General features: G+C 31.5%; 2 protein-coding genes across 2 annotated transcripts; one reads left to right on the plus strand and one right to left on the minus strand.

Annotated features, from left to right (window-relative positions):
* Positions 1-815: 815 nt before the first annotated feature.
* Positions 816-7334, plus strand: LOC100796182 (putative ABC1 protein At2g40090). Its single transcript, XM_003538414.5, has 11 exons — positions 816-1056; positions 1946-2100; positions 2235-2360; positions 2481-2576; positions 2706-2806; positions 3019-3055; positions 4033-4251; positions 4686-4797; positions 5835-6106; positions 6375-6488; positions 6699-7334. The coding sequence occupies exons 1-11, from the start codon at positions 879-881 to the stop codon at positions 6912-6914; spliced, it is 1626 nt and encodes a 541-aa protein (XP_003538462.3). The 5' UTR covers positions 816-878; the 3' UTR covers positions 6915-7334.
* Positions 7335-7804: 470 nt separating this feature from the next.
* On the minus strand, positions 7805-11072 carry LOC100802381 (cation/H(+) antiporter 15). The gene is made up of 3 exons (XM_003537438.3): positions 10863-11072; positions 9483-10487; positions 7805-9100 (listed from the first exon to the last, which is right to left on the minus strand). The coding sequence occupies exons 1-3, from the start codon at positions 11070-11072 to the stop codon at positions 7805-7807; spliced, it is 2511 nt and encodes an 836-aa protein (XP_003537486.1).
* Positions 11073-24191: the final 13119 nt, after the last annotated feature.

Genomic DNA, 24191 nt, shown 5'->3' on the forward strand with positions numbered 1-24191 from the left:
TTATGTTTTTTTCATTCTTTCCACTTTTATTTATTAAGTCTAGTTTTTTTTTTTGACATAAACAAGATATTTTTATATAACTATAATCAATTTAAATTTAAGTTAATGCATTATGTCAAATTAATATACACAAAAGTAATGTACCTTAATTCAAATATTTGTTTTCATAATTTTAAAAGTTTCATTTATTTAAAGATTAATTTATTTAATTTTAATAGTATAAAAAGTACAATAGGGGTGGACCAGAGAACACAGGATATCACTGTTTGAAATTTAAAGATTAATTTCTCAAAATTCTAAAATTTATTTTAAGAATATTTTTTTGGGACAAATATTTTTCAATACATACAAATTTAGAAAATGAAAAAAATGTTATGTTAAATTAATTTTTTATCCTTTAATTTATTTTTTGGATTTGATTTGATCTCTTAATTTATTTAGGTTTAATTTGATCATTTATTTTTTCAAATCAATTCAATTTGATTGAATCAACTTAAGAAATCATATTTTATAATAATCTAACATTACTTAATAATTATTTTGAATTTTAAATTACTATTAAGAAATTTTAAATTATCATAAAACACATAATTCATAAAATCGACAAATTTAATTTAAACGATAGAAATAAATTGAATCAGATTTAGAAATTAGAGAAATAAATTAAATAAAAAAATAGAGGAACTGAGGAAGATATTGAATTGTTTAAAAAAACTAATTGAACCAAAATGTTACTAACATTTTTATAAATTTGTTGAAACTGAAAAAAAAAAGAACATACCAGTTAAATCGTATTATTAGGTGTATTTTCTATGCTTTTATTCTTGTTCTATCACCAAAAAAATTTACTGACACCACAGTTTGGACATACTAATCACATGGCTTGGTTATGGCGCGCAGGAGCCAAGCTCTCTCTTGTTGCCTCCGCCGTGGGCGGTGGCGCCACGGCGGCGCTCATTGCAACCTCCGACGACCCCGAAACGGCGCTCAAGCTTTGCGCCACCGTCCCCCATCGCCTCTTCCGTGACGCCGCCACCGCCGCCAACATTGCTTTCGGTACTGTTGATCTAACTCAACTTCCCTTGTTCTCGAAGTATCTGTGAATGTTCAATCTTCCTTTTATTTTCTCGTTCCTTCTCAAATTCTCAATTCTATTTATGGCCTCATGGAAACGATTACTGCTGAAGCGTGATTAGTGGTTAAGATAATTGAACTTGTGGAAAATTGATTTCGAGTGTATATACTTTAGGTAAAAGTGGTTCAATAGTCAAATTTAAAAATGTATGATTCTTTTCTGACTTATGGATTATGATTGAGTAAACCACCGATTTAGTTTAGATCCTGAAAGTGTACATTGCTATCACATTAGTCTGTGAAACTAAGAAAATTCTAAATAAGTTCCTGAAAGTACAATCCGTCAATCACGTGAGTCCAAAAGATTTTAATAATAATACTAACATGTGTTTAAGATTCAAAATGACCGTAAAGGCCTGTTTGGATGCATTTTTCTAAAAGCACTTCTAAGAGAAAAAGAAAATGAGCTCTCCATTAGCTAATTTGTAAAATTTCTCTCATATAGCTTCTCTAAAAGATGAGAGGACATTTACAAATTAACTAATGGTTGACTAATGGAGAGCTCATTTTAGCTTATGGAGAAACTCATTTCTTTTTTTCTTCTCTAAAAGTACTTTTAGAGAAGCTTACCCAAGCAGGCCCCAAATGGTTAAATTTAGGATTTTGATGAAACAATTGGAAATTATAGAAACTTGTTTAGAATTTCCTTAATTTCAAGAACTAATGTGACAAGGTGTTACACTTCCAGGGACCAAAATGGTAGTTTACTCAATTATGATTTGTGTTTGTATGCTAGCAAACATATTGTTAACTGCTTAATTATGTGAAAATGAAGCTAGTAAAGCTGGTTCTGATTTTGTGTTGTTGGTAGATTATGAATATTCACTGTGGGGACTCCTGGAAGGGAGTAGTGAGAGGGAGAGAATCAAACATGAAGTTCACCTCCGGTCAGCACAAAAACTTCAAGATCTGTGTTTCAAGAATGGAGGGGTTTATATAAAGCTTGGGCAACATCTTGGGCAGTTGGTATACGTTGATTTCCTCTCCTATTCTTTTTTAAGGGAAAATTGATATGAATAGCACTGTCTTCTTTAGTTGCTGTTGTCCATCTGTTGCACAATTGGTAATGCTGAGTTGTTAGTTTATTTATTTACTTACAGGAATATTTGGTTCCTGAGGAATATGTTCGGACAATGAGGGAGTCTATGCTAAATAGATGTCCTGTATCTTCTTATGAGCAAGTATGCAACGTATTCAAGAAAGAGCTTGGAGACACACCAGATAAAGTATCTACTATTTGTTTAGTTCCTTATTGACAAATACATTGTTTCTGTCTAATTAGTTTTGTTGGTCATGATTATGGTTATTGTTATCGTGGTGAACGATTTTTTCCTTCTAACGTGTAGATATTCTCCGAGTTCGACCCAGTCCCTATAGCAAGTGCTTCCCTGGCTCAAGTTCATGTAGCTCGCACGCATGATGGCCAAAAAGTTGCTGTGAAGGTTCTTGTTGTTGCTAATTTTTTTTACATATTTGTTAAGAGCATTTTGGATCAGTTTTCTTCTATGTTATTATTAATCCTTTATGATTAATATTTCTTGTTCAATTACATGTTATCTGTCAATGTTCAGGTTCAGCATACTCACATGACTGATACAGCAGCTGCCGATCATGCCACTGTGGAATTGGTTGTGAACACATTGCATAGATTTTTTCCCAGTTTTGATTATAGGTATTGCTTTGATGTTTTTGGCAGTTAGGATTTACTAGCATCATGATTGTGGGAAATTTGGAAGCCATCTATCTGATGGATGTGTGTGCATTTAACTATTGAAAAAGCTGAATGGTCTAAATTGTCTCTATAGCAAGAGTTTTTTATCTTCTGTTTCCACTGGTTGCTTTGCACTGATAGTTTATTAATATTCTGTTTACTTCTGTCTGCAGGTGGTTGATTGATGAGATTAGTGAAAGTTTGCCCAAGGCAAGTTGCTATTTAACTTTGAAGCATATGCCTAAAAATATATCCATGCTTATTTGGTGGATTTTGCTTAGTGGACCAGCTTAACTTTCAAAATGGACTTCATCGTGTATTATGATTTTGTACTCCTTAAAATTTTGGAATGAAGTTGGTGTATGGTTAAAATTGTTTGACCAAAAATTGATGGCAGCCTTAAATACATGTTAAATCCAGTTATATAATGACCATATAAATAAACTAAGTCATCTTTTCCCTTTTAACAGGACAATTTGTAAATTGTTTAACCAATAAATCATTGGGGTCTAAGAAAACCTAAGTTTGGAAAAGTAGAGGTTTTTATGCTTACCTCCCCCTCCCCAGCAAAAAAAAAAAAAAAACCTCATGTAGGGTAAAGATGACTTCTTTAGTTGGATCAGGAAATCTTACTTAAAATATTGTGGATTCAAGTGATAATCCTCCAGTATGTTTCTTACCTAATATAAGTTCACTTTTTTGTTATAGTCAGGTTTTTATGTCATGATGGTAGTTTATCTTCAGTTTCTGTTAGTTTCCATGGACTTTTAGATTATCTTTTGAGGCTGGAGGCGGGGATTGAATATTTGAATTAGATTCATTTGGTTCCATTATACACTGCATTAAAACCTTGATCTCTTTTTTCTGTAAATGGTATATAAAATTTCACATAGTTATCTTGTCAACCTTATTATTTTATAATCATTTATGACGTACAATTTTGACTTGCAGATTTTTTTTTTATTCTTTCAAAAAACATGTACAACCACACCTTAATCGATATGGTTTGCTAGCATGACTAATATTTGTCTACTCAGGAAATTTGCTTGATAGATGTTGGATTTTGGAATTTTATGTTTCTCATTCATCATTCTTGGATTCTGTTTTATTTTCTCCTTCATGTTTTCCCTGTTTGCTATGTGATTTATGATTTTATTTTTTCCTAATAGTAAATGTTATGCCTGCAGGAATTAGATTTTTTAACTGAGGCAAAGAATAGTGAGAGGTGTTTGGAGAACTTCCACAAGTTGTCTCCTCATATTGCGAATTATGTATATGCACCAAAAGTATATTGGAATCTGAGTACCTCGAAGCTGCTGACAATGGAATTCATGGAGGGTGCTTATGTAAATGATGTAAAGACCATTCAAAAACTTGGGATCAACCTGCATGAACTTTCAACATTGGTAAGTTCATGTTTATGGGCTTCATTATAGACAAATGGTCACCAATAGGTGTTGATAGTGTGTACTGTGTAGGTTTTTTTATAACATTATTATATGCCTCATGATATCTTTGACAAGATAACATACATCAATGAAGTCAGGCAAGTTAATGATGACCATTTTTTATTCCCTCATGCAATTAGTACCATATGTGGTTTTCAACTAAATAAAGTGTGGCTTGGTACCATAAACTCAAACCTCCTGCCCACGGAATGGTCAGATCTCTCTGGGTTTTATACTGCACAGTAGACAGCGTTTCCTTGCATTTTCAAGAGGCTGGTTCCACCAGTCAAAACCTGTGACTTCTTGGTCACATAGTGATAACTTCAACTGTTACGCATAGACTCCCTTTCATTTATTGAGTAATTTAGTAAAATGTGATCAACATTTTGCAGGTTAGTCAAACTTTTGCTGAAATGATGTTCAAGCATGGGTTTGTGCATTGTGATCCGCATGCTGCTAACTTATTGGTCCGCCCATTACCTTCCAGCAAAGCTAGTATTTGGGGTAAGGATTCCTTCCCTTGCCAAACTCGGACTATTTCTATCACTCATTATTGTCCTGACATAGATTTTGTTTTGTGTCTTTTTATATCATGTAGACTATTGGTTTGTTAATTTAGCTACTACAAGAAAGAAAAAATAGACTATAAATTTCTCCCCTTAAGTGTGACAGTCTCTCCCTGAACTAATTGGATATTAATGGCAAAACCTTGGACCAACTATATTTGGCTTTTCCAGCAGAGGCTTTTAAGCACTAATTCAATATGGGATGAACATCTCAAATGCAGTTTTCTAGAATTATGGTGACAGTTTCATTGATTTGATTTGAGGGGTTAAATTTTTTTCTTCAACAAAAAATAAATAGCTATGGTTGGCATTAATAAATGCCATGTTAGGAAGTCATTTGAAGACTGAAGTTTGTCAGTAAAATATGTAGGCATGTAGTAATGTCAGCTCTAATGCATTAAAATGTGGGAGCTTGATGAGGGGTGCAAGAAATGACACTCATCAGGCTGCATCTATAGTTCTCCACTGGTATTCACAGAAACATTTAGGAAGATAAAGTAACTGCAGAAGGATGAATGCTTTCCCATGCTGTCTGTTTAGATTAAAATTGAAAGTAGAGATGTATGTGTACATGTATGACACTGAGAATTTGAAAGTGATATTATACTGCAAAAAATGGTTATTTATTTTAATTTTTTATTTCTATCAAAAGCTCTTATTTCTCAATTGTTTGGTTGACAAAAATATTTAAAGACAATTATAAATGTTTTCTAATTTCAAAACTAATAAAAATGCAATTTCAATTTGCAAATACCATAACATTTTTCATACTTTCGATTATCAATCATCCAAATGCAGATACTTACTCTCTCCTTAAATATCTATATTCTTGTTCCATTAAAGCTTTTGGTTTGTTTGTTCACCTCAGGTTCCAGCTTCTTATTTGGTTTTTTACAATAACTGCATTGTTGGTATCGTGTGATTATCTGTTTTTTATTTTTTAATTTGCATACTTATTTTTTTTCTCATGTATAGGCAGGAGAAAACCACAGTTGATTCTTTTAGACCATGGACTCTATAAAGAGCTTGACTTCCAAACAAGAACTAATTATGCTTCACTATGGAAGGCATTGGTATTTGCTGATGCTAATGCAATCAAGGAATACAGTACAAAGTTGGGAGCTGGGGAGGATTTATATGCACTTTTTGCGGGAGTTCTAACTATGAGGCCATGGGATAGAGTTGTTGACCCATCTATGGATCATTTAGTTATACAGGGAAATGAGAGTGATCGATTAGAACTGCAGGTAAGATATAGTTTAAGCAAAAACTTTCCCCAGGTTCATGTACAATTCTTAATTCTTCTCGTCAATCCTGACTCTTGGGTTCTGCAGTTTAAGCACCTGTTTTATGGAATTGTTCAATTACAACATAGTTCACTTTTTACTAAATATTAAAATAAAAGTCTACTTGTTTTACCAAGATATATAGATGTATTGCATGGTTGAATTTCCTTGCTCAGTGTGCCCTTGAAAGAAAAGAAGTTCTAAAATGACTATGCTAATTGTTTTGCAGATGTATGCTTCTCAGTATTTCCATCAAATCTCGGAGCTTCTAAGGAGATTACCACGAGTGATTCTTCTAATGCTAAAGACAAATGACTGTTTACGAGCAGTCAATAATTCTCTGGTACATACCATTCTATGTTTTCCATTTACTACACTGCACACCACATGACCGATTGATTGATTAATACTCGTCAAACAAATGTAGCTTGTGTCTAGTTGTAAAATAGCCAGTCCAACACATATAAGTAAAAATAGCACTTGAGAGTTGAGAGTGTGCTAGTTGCTCTGTTTATAATGATAGATTTCCTTTTGTTTTTGATGTCTTGATCAGTTACAGGGATCATCTTTGGAGACATTTTTTGTAATTGGAAAGGTTTCTTCGGAGGCTGTCATTGAGGCAAAGATGTTGCAAAGCAAATCACTTTTAACTTGGCTAAACGTTAAATTGGATAAGATTTTGCTGGAAGTACGACTTTGGGGAATGCAGGTGGCCTTGTGGCTTTTACAACTAAGAAAATCTTTGTCTTGGTCTAACCAAGCATTATAGAAGAATCAATCAGCCTCATTATTTGCTACATTTTATTCTTTTGGGAAATAAGCTCATATTCTTTGTCTCCGTAGTCAGAAATTCCTTCCCAATATGTGTGGCTTCTGTTTGAGCAAGGATTGACGAATTGATTTATAGTATGTTTGGTTCTCTGTTTGGAATCTCAAAGTCATGTTTGAACAAATGGTATAAGAGACACTCTTTTGCTCGAATCATGATTTCTAGACATTCCTAACAGAAACAAAACATGCACTTTATAGGCTAAAGGGTGAAAGGAAAGTAGCAAGTCGTGCCTTTATGTTAGCCTGTACACTTTACAGTTACAGTATTCATGTATTTGGTGACGCAGAATGTTGTTGTAAACCCCCATTAATTTATGGGTAAAAAACAAAAGAAACTATTTTCTTAATTAAAGTTATACGTGAACTTGTCTTCAAATACACAATCAATTTTTTAATGTTTCAAATTAACTACGCAAATTTCACAAAAGGTAGTGGTGCAAATTTATAACATTGTACGCTATACTGAATGCTTTGGCACGAGCTTTCTTATTTCTAAGCAATATCCCTCTTAATAAATTTTCTCTCTTCATATTGTATAAATTGTTATGAGTTGTTATATGAATAACATTACTCATTTTTTATTGTTCGCATCGTCCTTTCGTTAAAAAACAAATAGAAAAAGTTGACATGTAAAAACAATGAATGATGTGAAAATAACATCTTGAAAATTCATTCTATTTTCCTTCTGCAACAATTCACCTAATTTTTCACCTACTCAATCAAACAATTCCCAACCTCAGTGGCAAAAATTACAACCAGTTTCTCTCTTCTTTGGTCTAAGCCATATCTACCCAATTAAGTGCACATTATTATCCCAATAAACAACCATCACTGATGATGCTGTTCTACCTTGATAGCAAGTGCCCCAGAATCATCATCATCATCTGCAGGCACTACTTCCCTAGGTTGCTGCTGTGTGGCAGCATTACTATTATCAAACACCATTCCCCCAAAACCATATTGCTGTACAACAAGCACTGAAGAGCTTGAACCAAAACTGTTTGATGCCACTATGTCCCCTATAACACCAAGTTCAGGGCAATCAGCCCATTGCATCAACTCTGACAAGATCAATGAGTTCCTACCTGTCCCTTGTCCTAGAATATACAAATCATACCCAATTTCTTCAATCTCTTTAAGCACTCGAGGAATATCATCACGACAACGAGCTTCTTTCTCTGAATACTTAATAGAATCTTCATTGCTCACTGCCTTGAGCCTAAATGCACTCACATACTCTTCATCCAATTCCTTTTGCCTTTCACTGTCTAGCACCATGGCTAACAGTCCGCGAGACTCAAGATGGGACGACAAAACATCAACTTCTGCAGCCTCACCATACATAAGGATCCTCATCACTGATAGTTGCACCCCTTGATGCTTTGACATCCTCCACGCGACCGCCAAGGCCTCGCGGTCATCTGGGCCACCAATGAAAAGCATGAGCATGCGCAAGTTCACCTTGAACAATGATCCTAGTCCACGGTCGACAAAGATTCCAACTGAACACGGTGCATCCCTCATCACATTTCGGTTTATGTCTTGGAATGCAGTGTTTGTTGTCTCCAGAATGCCCTCTATGTTTGACTGTTTGTGGAAAGGAAGGAGAATCAAGTTCGCTTGCTTCTCCTGCGACACGTTGTATATGTCCTCATGAATGGTTGAGTAAGTTGATGCTGCAGCAAATGTCTCCACACTGGTGTTCTCATTTGTGCCTGTGTATGCTTGGAAAATGTTGGTGATGCTCTCCAAGTCTTCTTGTGCTTTTGTGAGGGCTTGTGCTCTACCACTCTGCTGTTGGTTGTGCTGATTGAGATGAGAAGCCAAAAGGGAAATGGTGTTTCCAGTTAGTTCAATAAGCTGAAGCGCAAAAACGCGCAGAGGGGAGAGTTTTGTGGTGTGGCATGCATCGAGAATGTTGACCATTCCTGTGGCTTGCCGAGGGTTGTGAACACAAGCTAGTATTCTCAGCTCTATGTCGCCCTTTAAGTTCTGTATGGTCTTTAGTTTACTTTGCTTGTATAACTTCCTAGGCTTGTATATGGCATTGATGATTAGAGGCACCATCATTGTCATCATAACAACAGCTACTGTCAAAATTGAGAAGGACTCCACACTCAAAATCTGTGAGCAAAACAAAAATAGTATAAATATAGCTATTTATTGAGTAAGAAAGAATCATTTTTGAGTAAGTTATATTGATTAATGAGTGCTATGGTTTATTATTTCTTAATGCACATTTATAGCTACATCAACATTGGTTTTCAATATTCATTGTGCTTAATCTATGTCCTTTCAGGATTTGACTTCAAATGACATGAATACAAACAACTTACTACCTCCACCTCCGGTCTTATTTATAAGAAATAAGTTTGTAGTGTTGATGATATTGAAAAAAAAAAGAATTGTAAATAAGGTTTTATTGCACTACAAACTTGTTTCTTATAAATAAGACCAGAGGTAGTATTATATAAGGAAGGTGCCAAACTCTATTGTAGTCAATTACCTGCTTGTCCCAGGCGTTGACGAGCATTAATACTGGTAAGATGCCCTTGGTGTTCATAAGCAGTCCAATTGAGACACCATCAAGAACAGACATGCCATAAAATTGAGTCGCTATAACAGTGCTTAAAATCTTTGGGATGAAAGAGAGGAACAAAATCAAAAGCACCAGGCCCAAACCTTGAGTGTTTACAACATATACTATTCTGAGTCTTATTCCAATGCTACCAAAGAACAATGGAGCCAGATAAACAGCTGCAAAATCCTCTGACTTCTCTATGAGCATCTGAGTAAATTTACCACGAGGTATCATTATTCCATACACCAGAGCCCCAACCACAGGGTGTGTCCCTAGGAGATCAGTAACAAGTGCACTAGCATAAGATCCCATGATCACAAAGAACAACCCATAATTGTCCCACTCATTTTTATTGGTTTTGCTCACTATTATCTGTACCAAATAAGGCCGCACAACAAAGAAGCATAAAAGCGCAAAACCTATGGTTCCAAGCACCGAGTAGATGGCGCTTGCCCCGTTGATGGCGAATGGAATCAACATTGCAAACATGACCCAATTATAGAAGTCACTGACCATAGCTGTTGTTAACGCCACTTTGCCAAGTCCTGTGTAGAGGAGCTTGAGATCAGCAAGGATGTGACTAACCATAGGAAAACCTGTGACACTTAAAATTAAGGCCCAAAACATATAAGCATTAGTGGTGTTGAAATTTGCCCAATACTCAGCAGGTCCCTTGTACATGCTTAGAGTCAAAGCATATATGCCAGCACCCAATACCATTGGGATGACAATGCCAGCAATTGCAATGCTTGTGGCCTTCTTTCTTGCTCCTAGGATTGTGTCAAAGTTCATGTCCAAGCCAGCCAGGAACACAGAGTAAACGAGTCCCACATATGATATGGTTTCAGTAGTTAGGATTGACTTTATAGGGGTCAGAACCTCAGATAAAGCAGATATTCCAAATAGTTCAGGACTTATCAGAATACCAATCTGTTAACATTAAAATTATACCCACAAATTAGTCGGAATGCAAAACTTTTTGTTCGCTTCATCATGTAAGAATAAAACTTAGATACAGTTTCTTAGATGTTGTTCTTCAATCAGAATTGGAATCTTATTTCAGTAATTTATGTCAACATTTAATACAAACCTTTTATTATGCGCGTTATCAGGTGAAACTCTAACTTTAATAGGAGAACAATACTAAAACCACGTAAAGAATTGCGTCTAATTAAAATTTCATCTTGTATGTAATTATATATATAGTACATAATAAGGCCTCATTATTATTGATACATGATTCAAATGAAAGTATGCAAAGAAAGAAAGAAACAGAAAAACTCATGCATGGATGCATGCACTTACCAAAATCTCAGATACAAGACGAGGTTGGTTCAAGGGTCTGAGGATGTAGTACAAAAGACGAGTGGACAACAACATAAAAGCAACTTGGGCTGCAAAGTTAGGAAGGTAGAAAAACAGGATGTTTTCACTTTTCCATATATCATTGGGATTTGACACATCTACGTTGTAACATCCTGTAGTTACGCTTCGTTTTACGTATTGATCTTCCATCACTTGCTGAAGCTGCTTTGTTTTCAACAGTGAAACAAACCCCCTTAAGCAGCTTTATGTATATGATTGATATCAATTGGCTTATTTTCCTTCCAAGTCTAATAACTACGGAATTTCTTGTTTGTTGGAAAAGTTAGAGACCTTTGTAGCCAAAATAGATGAACCATGCAATGAAAATTTTGGTAAGGGGATGAATGCACACATAAATATAGGAGGAGTGAACATAAACAACCATGTCATGGTTCATGTTTCATGCTTGTTTCGTTGGGGAATCGATGTCATTTGTCATCAGGTAGAAAATCTAGTTACAAAAGTCTTAACTGTTACCCTACCCTAACTGGGAAAATGCACTATATAAAACCAACTTTAACTGTCAAATGAGAAAAAAAACAACTTATATGTAAAAAAAGTCAATAAGTACATCTGTTTCAGTTTAAATTAGCAAGTGTTTACTAATTTGAGTAATTTCAGATAGGCGACGGTAATAATAACCATGATAATAGTAATAAAATTAATACGAATATTAATTGCGTAAATGACAAACCTAAATAGAAATTTATTGAATATATATATACATTCAATAAATTGAAGGAGGACATTGAGTAATTCGCTTGGTTACCTAAATTAATTGTCTTGGTGTTGTTTTCTATTTCGTTCACCATATTAAGGTTTTCTGAGTCACTTCTAATATAAATTATAATTTTTTGCTTTCATCTTACTTGCACAGGGACGCGAAAATTTGACAAATACAGTGGGAAAAATTTATAAATAGTTTCTAAACGTTTATTCTAAAAAAAAAAGTTCTAAACGTTTAATTTCTATACGTTTTAAATTAAAATTTTAAAATCATGCTAATTATTACTTTTAAAGTAAGCATGGCAAAATTTACTAATTAATTATACATGATGATGGTTTGTAATTAAGACTATTTATTTAATTTAATACAAACAACTCTGTCTAAAACAAATCCACTAACATATTTGACCTAGTGGCAGAGGATTTGAATAATCTGCACTAAGGTCTTAGTTTTATCAGGTTTGAAAAATCCTGTGACCTCATTTTTTTTAAAAAAAATTACTTCTATCTTTTTAAACGAAACATACATTGAGTTGTCAATTATTTTTTTAATGATATATACAAATTAAAAATTAAGAATTAAATGTTAACTCTTTATAATTTGATTTTAATCTCAGGATCTATTATTTTTCATCTTAATTCAAGGTTGTTATTATTTATTTTTAGTTTCTTACATTATGTAAGTATTCTCACAAGAGTCACTTCCTTTGTATAGGGATAGGAATGGCAACAAGGTAGGTCAAGAGCGGATTTACATATTTTCATTGTTATTCCTGCAAAAGATGGTTAGGATTTATAAAAGACAAGTAGAAAAATGAAACTTAATCTCATCTCCATCGATTTTTATCAAGGTCATAAAAATTCATGGGAAATTTATCTCACATTTTTTAAAAAAGTATTTCTTCATATACTTTAAATAAATAATAGATTAAATTATTAATTATATTGTAATTCAATCAATCAATCAAAATATATATATATATATATATATATATATAATTTAATAAATAATAAATAATGTAAGTATATTTAAGAATTAAATTATATTTTTAATTAAATGTATAATTTTTTTGAAAAAGAGTTGCTAACAACATATTTTTTTAAACATTATTTCTAACATACTAAGAAATTTATTAAAAATCATAATTTGAGTCCAACTTTTCATTTAACAATTTATGTTTTTGTCTAAATATGATTGAATTCTCTTCTTCTTATGATGTTCTTTTTTTTTAGGACTTCTATATTGCTCAATTGTCCAATCTACTGAAGGGTGAAACTAAGTGGCGTGTTGTCTTTTCAGTCAACAAAAATTACAATACAAAGTCCAACAACTATTTTGATGTAGAGCTATTAATCATGAGAATCTTAAAATATGTGAAGATGTTGTCATTTTTTATTTTAAGTTTTAATTAGGTGCGGCCTCATAATAAAAATTGAATTTTTTTTAATGTAAAAATATGTTTTATAAAAAACTATAAATAATAATATTTATTAATATTAAAAGAAAACAACATGAATAAAATTGGAATTGCAAAAATATTTAACTTCCATTTATTTCTATTAAGGTTGTCACTGAAATCATACTTAAAATCGTTAGAAAAAACATCTCAAAATATTTGTTACCTGTTTTTTCTATTGTTAAAATTGTATATGGTAATTAGAACATTGTTTAGTGATAAATTATTCAGTAGTATAATCATACTTCAAACAAACAATTTGATATATAGTTTACTAAAGAAAAAAATAATAAACATTTGTCCAAGTAATTAAACATTAATTAAGTTTGTGATAACATATTTTAGGACAACACATGTCACTAACAAAAAAAGAAGAATATAACGGTGGTGGTTTGACATCATCAACACTAACATCCCCCCCACCACCACCACTCCTTTCCTTACATTTTTTCTATCAGGCAATAAGCGTACACAAAGTAGATAGATCTAACTTAATAACTATCATCCATACTATTTTACGTTGTCTTGCATCACAATTTGAAATGATCGACACCATACGAGTCATATTTGTCATTAAGTAAATAGTTGGTAGATTTGGATAAACGATAGATATGGTGAATATGGTCCTCAAGTCATTATCGTTCTCAATTTTGTAACAAATATCGAACAAACTCACCTAATGAAAAAATAGGACAGCGGAACTACAACTCGCGAACCTTGAATCCCTCATACGGTTTTCATTGAGCTGCAATAACATCCTTCAAGGCTTCAAGAGAAAGATATTTCTTCACTTTAATTGCACTACCATAGTCTCTAACAAAAATACAACCAAATACAGGACATGAGCAATTAATAGAGTCGTCGTATTGAACAAATAACCATTGAGTCAGTCATGGTGCAGCCATTGTTGAATGTTGGTAGTGAGATGGAAGTAGGGACTACTTGCAATAGTTCTCTGTTTTGAATGCAAAGAATTGCAAGGGTAAGAAGACAATGATATAGGCCAATATTTATAACAATTGATATATGTTACATAAATAATGAGATAAATGTAGATTTAATTTTTTCGTAACCTTCATGCATAGGTTTTTGAATTATTCAACACTTTTTGTAGATTAAAAAGTGTGAATGTGATCATTGAATATTGACTCAATTAAAAATTCCTAACACTACCTTTCAATATAAAATTTTAAGAAAAAATGTATTAGTTCTCTTTTACATGAGATTATCATATTAATTAATAAATTATTGATTATACTTTAATTTGAGAAAATATTGATTATATTTTAATTAGAATACTAGTTGAATGAACGATTAAATACTTATAGAATTAATAACTATTCAAAAAAGATTAATTGAGTATAAGTAACAAGTTTGAGTTTTATGATAAAAAATAAAAACCTTGATTAAGACAATTAAATAATAAAATTAAAATGATATTTTTAAGTCATTTATTGATTAAATATATATTAATTTATCTAAACTTGACGGTAACATCTTGTTTTAGAATTAACTTAGAACTATAATTATGAAAAAAAATATTATATTAGTATTACTATTCTATTATTCTTAAATATAAAATATGTTCCTTTATACTATTCAAACATTAAGAAGTGTTGTTATATACTTATTTTGATCCGTATTAAACATATATGTCATTCACAAATCTGCCGATAAATCTATAAATATGTCCGTTTACCACCATTATCATTCTCCACACACTTGTTTTAACCTGTTCTACTGATGACAAATTATGGAGATGTACATTGATACCCCTCATAATTTGTTGAAGTTTAATATTTTTTATCTTATAATTCCAAAACCACTAGAAGTGTAGACAATGTAACCTGGTGTGTTACTGTATAATAATATCAACAGATTCAGTTGAAACTGAATTGAACTTTTGCCTTATACTTGCAAGTGCTGCTGATACTGTTTTTAAAGTAGATAATCAACATACTCATCATCAGTTGGAATAATTGCCACACAGCTCTGGCACTAATAAGGGAATAGTAAGATAGCATAAAGGAAGAGTAAGATACTGTACATCATATTTAGGGAAAGATCCCATACATATTATATAAACCATCAGTCAGAAATGAAACTGTTCAAACTGATAAGCTACTAACAGAAAAAGAATAAGATGCTCAAAATAATGATGTCCAAAAACCTACCTCGACAGAACAACCAAACATTCCCTTACCCCAGATTGAAATGAAACTGCTGGTCACCCCAACAGATTTCCTCCCAAGTCATAAGCAATCCATTTTTCTCTCACCCATGCTAGATCCCAAAATAAAAAATCTCAATCTTCAAATCAAAATAAATGAAACCAATATGCTTGACTCGTAATCCCTAAGGTTAAGCATTGACAGAAGGTGGAGATGATGGAGGTGTTTGAGCTGGTGCAACTTATGAAGCATAGACACTCCAACCCCTTGTCATGTCCAGTGTCTGACACGCGTTCGTGTCAGTGTTTGATACCGACACAACACCCGTACTACGTTCTATATTTTGGACATTACATGTGTTCACGTGTCTGTGTCCGTGTCGTGTCCGGTGTCGGTGCTTCATAGGGTGCAACTCCTTGAGATTCTTTTCTATCTCTTGAATCTCATTGCTGGTGTCCAGAATTCTACCCCTGCCTTGCTCTTGAATGGCTTTCTGAAGGAAGGTCTCACTCTCACCTGCAATAAAGGGAAAAGCACAGATTCTTATAGAACCTCCCAAACTAACATCAAATCAGATTTAGACAAAATTGAACCCGAACTTAAACTCGTGAAGACAGAATAGTGCTTCACATACTTGAATTTGGAAGACCGGTTTGAACTTTAATTAACTATCCACTAATTCATTACGTTCTAGTTGTTCTTCAATTGAAACAATGATGGAGAAAATGAGAAATTAATCATGACGCTGTCCCAGTAGACTAGAATTTGAAAGAGCAATTTTCCTACTAGTAATTATTCGATCATCTTGTTTTTTGTAAATTTGGTGCTTGATTTCTATTTTTTAATATATAAATCCAAAATCCACTTTGATTGCCAACTAAAATAGAATTGAGCAGCAAACTACCGAAGTCGTTCATTGTTTCTTTCTTCTTATTTGCTTATTTTGGTTTCTAATGGATTTTGAGAGAGAACAATGAGTTAAGAGTAGTATTGAAGAGAAAGAAAGAGGGATGATGATGGTGGTGTGTTGTGTTCACAGGGTTATTATTATGATGGATTCAATTTGATTCAACTACTACCGCGTAGACAGAGAGTGTCAGGAAGAGAAGTCTACATGGGTTATCGATGACGGGGACATCGGTTTCAACTGGTGAACGATGCAAGCGGCTGAGAATTTTCTTTTTGGGGGAGAAGAAGTGTGATTATTGATTAACGATGATAATTTCTTTTCTTTTCTTTTTTATTTTTGTTATTTTTATCGTAAAAAAAGAGATAAATATCTATTTTGATGGTACAAGGTATGAGAGGATCACAAATATATAATTGGTTACCATGAAAAAAAAATCAAATTTAATTTTTAAATGTACAAAAAATATCATAGATTAATCTTATAAATAATTTAATAATAAATTAATCTCTAAATTTTATAACATAATGTTAAATTAGTTTTCAAAAAATATAATTTATTATCAAATTGATTCTTAAAATTATAATTTAATAATAAAATAGTTTCACAAATTTAATGACAGGAATGTTAGACATTTTTTATCTTTTGAAAAATAAATTTGACTTTTCTATTTTTTTAGATACTAATTTATTATTGCATCACATTTTCAAGGATTAAAATAGATATTTATTCTAAAACAAATGAATACTATATAAGAATGTACTAGTTTTACACTATCATCTTATCACCTTTAAGTAGTTATTATAAAAATTAATAAATTTATTTATGAGTTGATGATATAAATTTAGTTTACAATAGACAATCTTTTGCTTGTAGATAATAAAATTTGATTTTTCTCTAGGGAGTCAAAGATATCTTTCAATCAAAAGTTAAAAGTTAAAGATTAATCTTTTAAGATAAAAAGATTCGTTGAAAGGTAATATATTTTAATAAATATTTTTTCTTATACATGAACTGGAATTACTAAATAGGTTGTTAGATTATTTTAACTTAATCAAATGTCTCAAATTCAAATCTTGAGTATGTAATTATGTGTGAAAAAAAACACAGATTAAAAATTGAATATACTTTTTTTACAAAAGAATTTAATTTTTATATATTATTAGTATAAAAAAATTTACGTAATTTTTAAAATATTAATTATTATAAAAATCAGCCAAAATTATTATTGAGTAATAATAATAATATAAAATAATTATCCTGTCAATACATATATTATTTATGTATACATTTCTTAAAAATATATGTGGTAAAATTAGAAAATAATAAAACGTTGTCCTAATTGTATACTAAAATTTCTGTTTTACTTAAGCCTAAAGTGAAATAGCGCGTTTAAGAAGATAAGTTAAGAGAGGAAAGAGCCCTTTGACGGAAAGATTATTAAGGAGAAAATGTCTCCAACAATAAATAACACTGGCATATTTTATACTTTTTCTTTAGTGTTTTTTTTAATCTCATTAACTAACGGTTAATAGAAATATGAACAAATGAACTTATTCTAACATTTTTATTACACTTGAATAACATTTTTATTACACTCGAATCCTATGTGTTTTTTTTCAAATTACATTTAATATCTCTTTATTTTTTTACATTACTTTTATTTATTTTTTAGTATTTTTTTATTACAATAAACAATATCCATGTTTGGAAAACTTTAGAAACAGTAAAAAAATGGAATTAAGATAGATAAAATATATGACTAATTAAAGATAAATATAATTTCATAAAAATGCTTTTCACATCGAATTCTATAACAATCAAAAGCTATACTAATTATATGAAAGTTCCAAAAAAGTGCACATCTATATAAAAAAAAAAGGATTCGGAACACTTTATAAAAAAAGAAGGAATATTTTACAATATTGAAAGATTTTTCATTAGCTCAATCTATTTTTAAGGGGAATTCAAAAAGCTTTTTTTTTTAACAAATACAAACTTTAGACTAATTTCAATTAACTAGGTTTATCAATTGAAATATGTGACCAGATGAAATTACCCTAACATCTTTATTAAATATTTAATAATAAATTAACAATTGACTATGTGAATGAACCTTTTTTAAGATAATAATAGGGTTTCTTTTAATATTTGACTTTTCATTATTGTTAACATTTAAAGAAGATGTAGTTTTTTATTAAAATATTATATCAAACACTTGGTCATAAAAATAAATATTTCAAAGAAAAAAAATAAAAAAAATACAAATACAGGAGCAAAACACTAAAATTTGAAGCAAAATGTCATATTCAATCAATAAACATTGTTGTAAACACTTCAAACAAAAATGCAGCAACCAAACGATCCAACATACACCAAAAAATTGAACTAAAAAAAAGAAAAAGAAATGGTGTTAACACATGGGTACCAACATAATGGATTCACATCGAACCAAAAGTTGAGTTCATGTCCACTTAAAAGAAAAAAGAAAAAAAAAAAAGAGTGTTCAAATATTTTCAGAATGAAAATGGTGTTATGTCTTTTATGGAATTAAGAGAAAAAAAAAAGAATATTTCAAACATATTTTTTTGTTAAAAATTATGTAATCAATATGTGTTTACTCTCTGTTAACGTATTAAACAGTGTTTAAGAGGAAGAGAATCTCAAAATAGTATAAGATAAACAATTAAAAGATTTGTATAGGATATAAAAAAAGAGGAATATCAAGTGCAATGCGAGATGTATGAATGTAATTCACTCATATCTTAATTTACATGCTCAATGTGTTGCGTTTAGTTTGTTTTCAGGAGTATTAAAATCAATATTGAGAGAGCTTGATGACATGTTTTAGACTCAATTTTTAGAGAGAAAATTAATTATGTGGCCAATAAAATTGATTTTAGATAAAACATATTTTCCCTAAGTATAAGTAGTTGAATATAAAATTTATAATTTATGGTATCTTATTTAGATTATACGGGTAATTCTAATTTATTGATCAAATAAAATCAATTCTTCTCCATTTACCAAGATTTAAAACTACATAGCCGTAAGTCTTCTTACAAGTATAACTAGCGGAGAAGAATGGGAAAAAATTATAGTATTACTATTACATACAAAATGTTTTAATATAGAAAAATATAAATTAATGAACGATTATTTTATTATTTAAAAACTAAATAAATAAGAGAATTGGTAAAAGGAAAAAAGAAAACGTGATTTTGGTCCCGAGAAGATAATAGTCACAAATTGACTATAAATTCTTGAAAGACGTGGATCTTGATTAATTTAGTCTCTTTTATTAACAAAGGTTATTTAATGTTATATGGGTGGTAAAATGAAATTGATTGAAAGAGTGGGTCAAGTTAAGGGGTATTCAACTCAATTATTTCTTTTGATCTCTTCGTTTTAATCCATAAAAAAATGAACTCAGGTGAGGCGTGTTAGTATGTCGGACTAACCATTTTTAAACTATTAAAATTGATATATAAAAAAAAAAGAGTCAATTACTTCTGCATCTCCTTTATATAACTCATTTGTCTAATATATTTTTGTTTTTTCAATATTATTTTGAGCCCACTAACCAATGACATTAAGTAACGATTTCAATTTTATATGGAATGATACAATTTTGTTCTCTTCTTTTTGGCAAAACTAAAATCTGAATTGAAAAGGGACGTAAAAATATTAATTAGTATTAAGAAACTAAAATAACCAAGAAATTATCTATATCTACGTTACAATTTCTATTCATTGTATATCTTACGATGCCATTATATTTAGGAGCAAGTGGCAAAGTTATAATTAACTTGCACATGGCTTGCCAGCTAACTAGTAAAAACTAAAGATAATTCATGAAACCAATTGGGAACTAACCAAAAAGGGGCAAAACAAACTAAGAGATGAACAAAATTTTATGAATTGAGTTTAATCTCAACTAAATCAACTGAGAGCAGCTCTCATGATTAGAGTATGTTATAGCCTTGCAAGGTGGAGAAACCATGTTTTGTGTGAAAAATAGCTAACCCTCGTCATCAGGCTACGATAACAGAATAAAAAGAATAATGAAATTTAATAAAGATACCCAATCAGCCTTGAGGAACAACATAAATAGGGGAAGAAGTGGTCCCCAAACCAAAGGCATAACAAAAAAATTGTCTATTTTCAAAGAAAACTGGTAGATTGAGAATTGACATTGTTGTAAAGTCATTCTCTTTAAAGTAGGGGAAGGAGACATTTATCATGGTATTTTAAAACAAGGAAATATAACTTTGGTTGTTCAGTGTGGTATTATTAGATATATAGATTAATTTAGTAAGTTACAAATTAGTTATTAATTTAGTTAGATATAAGTTAGTTTAGTCAGTTATATAAAATTTTATATATTTATGTAAAAATTAATTTGTTCATTCTGAGCATTATTCAAAATAGTATTCGATTTCTCTTTTTTCTTCTTTCCATCTCACTACCTTGATCTTTATCATGGTATTAGAGCATTCATCTCTTTTTTTTCACTACCTCGTTATGATTTATGCTTCTTCTTCCACACTGTTTTGATTTTTCACTTTCAAGGATAACATTTTCAACTATGGCACTTTATGGAACCACATTTTCCTTCAATGGTGGAATAAGGACTTGCATATCCAAACACATGAAGACTCGCTTCTTGCCCTCACCGGCGCAATCACCAAATGGTGTGACATCACCAGCGTTTATTCACATATTCACGACAGCAACGACCTCCTTCACCAGCACTTTGTCTCGAAAACACGCTCCTTTGAGTCACTTCCTCATAGGCATGGATCGCGCGACACCCTTCCTCATCGACATCAACGTGACTGGCTTCTGGTGGCACATAGCGCATTGCACCTCACACCTGCAAGCCATTATCTTTGCACCAACCAATGTCAAAATCAGTTTGATCCCAACACTCGTATATCTGCAGCAATTGAATGTGATCACCCAATCCAGAACCATCAGGAAGGTTAGATATTGTATTGTTTCTTCTTCTTCTTAGTCTTCCTCTGCCCTAGTAGCAATGTAGTTTCAGCTGATAAAAAGACAGCAACAGTCAAAGCCTCATCTAAGAAATCATAATTGTTTGCCTCCATTAAAGTTTTAGTTTTTCTACAAGGTGTTTGATTAAATGCTACTGAAGATTTTGAAGATATTGACTATTATTTGAAATTCTGCACTATTTCAAAAAGGTGCACACCAACTGTTTGGTGAATAATCTTTTCATTGTTTCATTGATATTTGGCCTGTTTTGGCTTATTGTTTTCATCCTTTTAGGCATGTTTTGATGATTTTAGCTTCTGTCATGGGTGGTTAAGCCTTGATTATTGTTGGTGCACAAAGTATTTGTGAAAAGTTCTCATAGAAGACAAATTTTGTGATTATTCTATTTTGTTGATGTAAGCTTTTGTCCATGGTGATTAAGCATTGTTTAAGTTTTTGTCATGGATGGTTAAGTATTGAATTGTTTGTTTTGCTTCTGATCTTAATGGTTAAGCCTTGTTGCTTCTGGCAAGTGGTTAAACTTTGAGGTATAATTTCTACTTGATGGTTAAGCTTTGATAGTTTCATGGATTGATGATTTGAGAGTTTTGATGTTTGCTTTGGACTTTTGAAAGAAGATTGAGAAAGTCGATATTGGTCGAACATTTCTAAGAGTTATGCACCATGATCACACCTACATTTTGATTTGTTTTTAAATTTATGTTTTGACCGATGTATTTTCGGCATGTTTAGCTATATTTTAATTTTTCATTTTATTTTTATTTTCTTTTATGCAAATGTATTATCTTCTTCAAACTAGAAGTATTTTACTATTTTAGATAATGCTTAAAATGAACAAATTAATTTTTACATAAATACATAAAACCTTATATAACTAAACCTGTAACTAACTAAATTAATAACTAATTTGTAACTAACCTAATCTATACTCTAATAGGAATCCCTTACCCATCTTACCAATTTTTCTTTTCTATTTACTGTCATTTAGTTAGTTTTTCGCTAACCTTTTATTTGACCTCTCTAATTATTACTAACTTCATCTTGTTAATTTTTCTTGTCTTTCTACTTATCACTAACCTTTTATCTAACCTTTCTAATTATTACTCACTTCATCTTGCCTGTTTTATTTTATGTGCTTAATTATTACTAACCCTTTATTTCATCCCTCTAATTGTTACTAAATCCATCTTGCTAAATTCTATTTAACTAATCATTTTTTTATCACAACAATTTAAACTCCTTGCTTATAAATTTAGTTCCATAAATATAATTTATTTTTTATCATAGACATAGTTAACACTGCACGTGAGAGATATATAATAATAAATAATATCAGACTCTCAAATTCTACTTTTTTTCTTTTATAATTGTTTGGTCTTCTTTTGTGTGTGTCGTTGGAAAAAAAAATTAAATTAAGTGTCACAGTTACTCGATTACGCAAATAAGTTTATTAATTTGCATATCAAGGAATATGATACAAATTAATGTGTGATTGAATTAAGGATGTAATATTAAATCAAACTATGTATGAGCATTATCGTGACACGTTGTTTATGCTTTACAAATTGATGACCAGGATGTGTACGTGGATGTTTTTATTACCTTGGGGATTTAAATGAGTGTAAATTTAGACCAAGTGGGTGGCCCCATAGTGTCATATTGACCATGGTACAACTCATTTATCCTGATTAGTCACTCCAAACTCTTAATAGGTGATCTCTCCATGGAGTATAATTTTATTGGGCCCTTTACATTATCATTCTTGAACCAATATTATAGATTTATGATAGTATCATGCATCATTTAATTGTATATGTTTGAATGGTTATATTTTCTATTTTAATTTACCTATATGATGTTTGTTCTCACTTCTTTGTTTTTTTTTAATAAATTATTTAATTAAATAGGTGAATTGAAACACTCTAGGCCCTTTTTAGGCTTTGATCCACGCAACTTTTCTAGGCATGCAATGGGCTATGGACGTCAAGAATAATACCGTAACTTTTATGGGATAGGGATCCTCTCCTATTACTCTTCCCAATCACCCGACACCAGTTATCCTAGATGGGCCTATGACTGTGACTTTTACCCTTCTGCCAATCAACCAAGTCAAACCACTCCACAATAGTCCCCCCCTGGATGTAAAAAATGAAGTAGAATTATGGGAAAGTGATTATAAAAAAAGAATACTTGCAATTAAAAGGTGACACTCATATATGGTAACAAAGATTCTTTATGTGTTTGGTGGGTTCACCATTATTATTTCAGAGGGAACGATGTATGAAATTACAATACTTTTTCATCAGATTCAGTTTTGATAAAGAAAATCATTCAAATAAGGGACTTTATTATCTCCAAAGAGCTAAGTACGGAAGAGGCAAAAAAGAGGATTCAATCTTGGAGCACCAATGAACAATTGCTTGTTGACAAAGTCTATAAATACATTAAAGGTGTCAAGCCTACTTTAGTTGGTGTTCTGTTATATGGAATCCAGCAATCCCCCCTAAGATGTCTTTCATTCTTTGGCTTGCTAAAAGGAACCGGTTGTTTACTCTTGACAAAGCTGATTTTCTGAACAAGGGTTCCCTCTGCCCTTTATGTTTAAATGAGGCTGAGTCAAATGCTCATTTGTTCTTTTCTTGCAGGAAATCTCTTCAAGTTTGGGCTCACATTCGTGATTTGACTCCTTTCCCAGGCGTTTCACTTATTTGCAACGCATTACTGACTCTTTAATTAGGGGTATATTCACATCAGGTGTTTAAGGAAAATTTCATTGTCTGACTATAGCAATTACAGTCTACTGCATCTAGCTGTCTAGGAACAAGCTGATTTTTGAAGATTATCAATTTTCTGTAATAGAGGTTATTAGCAAGATTAAGTTTTCTATGTATAGACAAGTACACCTGTTGCATTTGTTTTAGCATTGTGATATAGGTTTTCTTGTATTAAGGAGGCTTTTAATTTTCTCCGGCTGCGGGGTATGCCCGTT

This window comes from Glycine max, chromosome 11 (assembly GCF_000004515.6).
Source record: "Glycine max cultivar Williams 82 chromosome 11, Glycine_max_v4.0, whole genome shotgun sequence".
Taxonomy (NCBI): Eukaryota; Viridiplantae; Streptophyta; class Magnoliopsida; order Fabales; family Fabaceae; genus Glycine; species Glycine max.

What these genes read in the sequence shown, in the direction of transcription:
- LOC100796182 (XM_003538414.5), top strand. Translation starts at nt 879, where the DNA reads ATGGCTTGGTTATGGCGCGCAGGAGCCAAGCTCTCTCTTGTTGCCTCC. An exon ending in GCCAAAAAGTTGCTGTGAAG is followed by an intron (nt 2,577 to 2,705) that starts GTTCTTGTTGTT and finishes GTCAATGTTCAG; the next exon opens with GTTCAGCATACTCACATGAC. An exon ending in TTTCCCAGTTTTGATTATAG is followed by an intron (nt 2,807 to 3,018) that starts GTATTGCTTTGA and finishes TTCTGTCTGCAG; the next exon opens with GTGGTTGATTGATGAGATTA.
- LOC100802381 (XM_003537438.3), bottom strand. Translation starts at nt 11,072, where the DNA reads ATGGAAGATCAATACGTAAAACGAAGCGTAACTACAGGATGTTACAAC. An exon ending in GTCTTGTATCTGAGATTTTG is followed by an intron (nt 10,488 to 10,862) that starts GTAAGTGCATGC and finishes TAATGTTAACAG; the next exon opens with ATTGGTATTCTGATAAGTCC. An exon ending in TCAACGCCTGGGACAAGCAG is followed by an intron (nt 9,101 to 9,482) that starts GTAATTGACTAC and finishes TTTTGCTCACAG; the next exon opens with ATTTTGAGTGTGGAGTCCTT.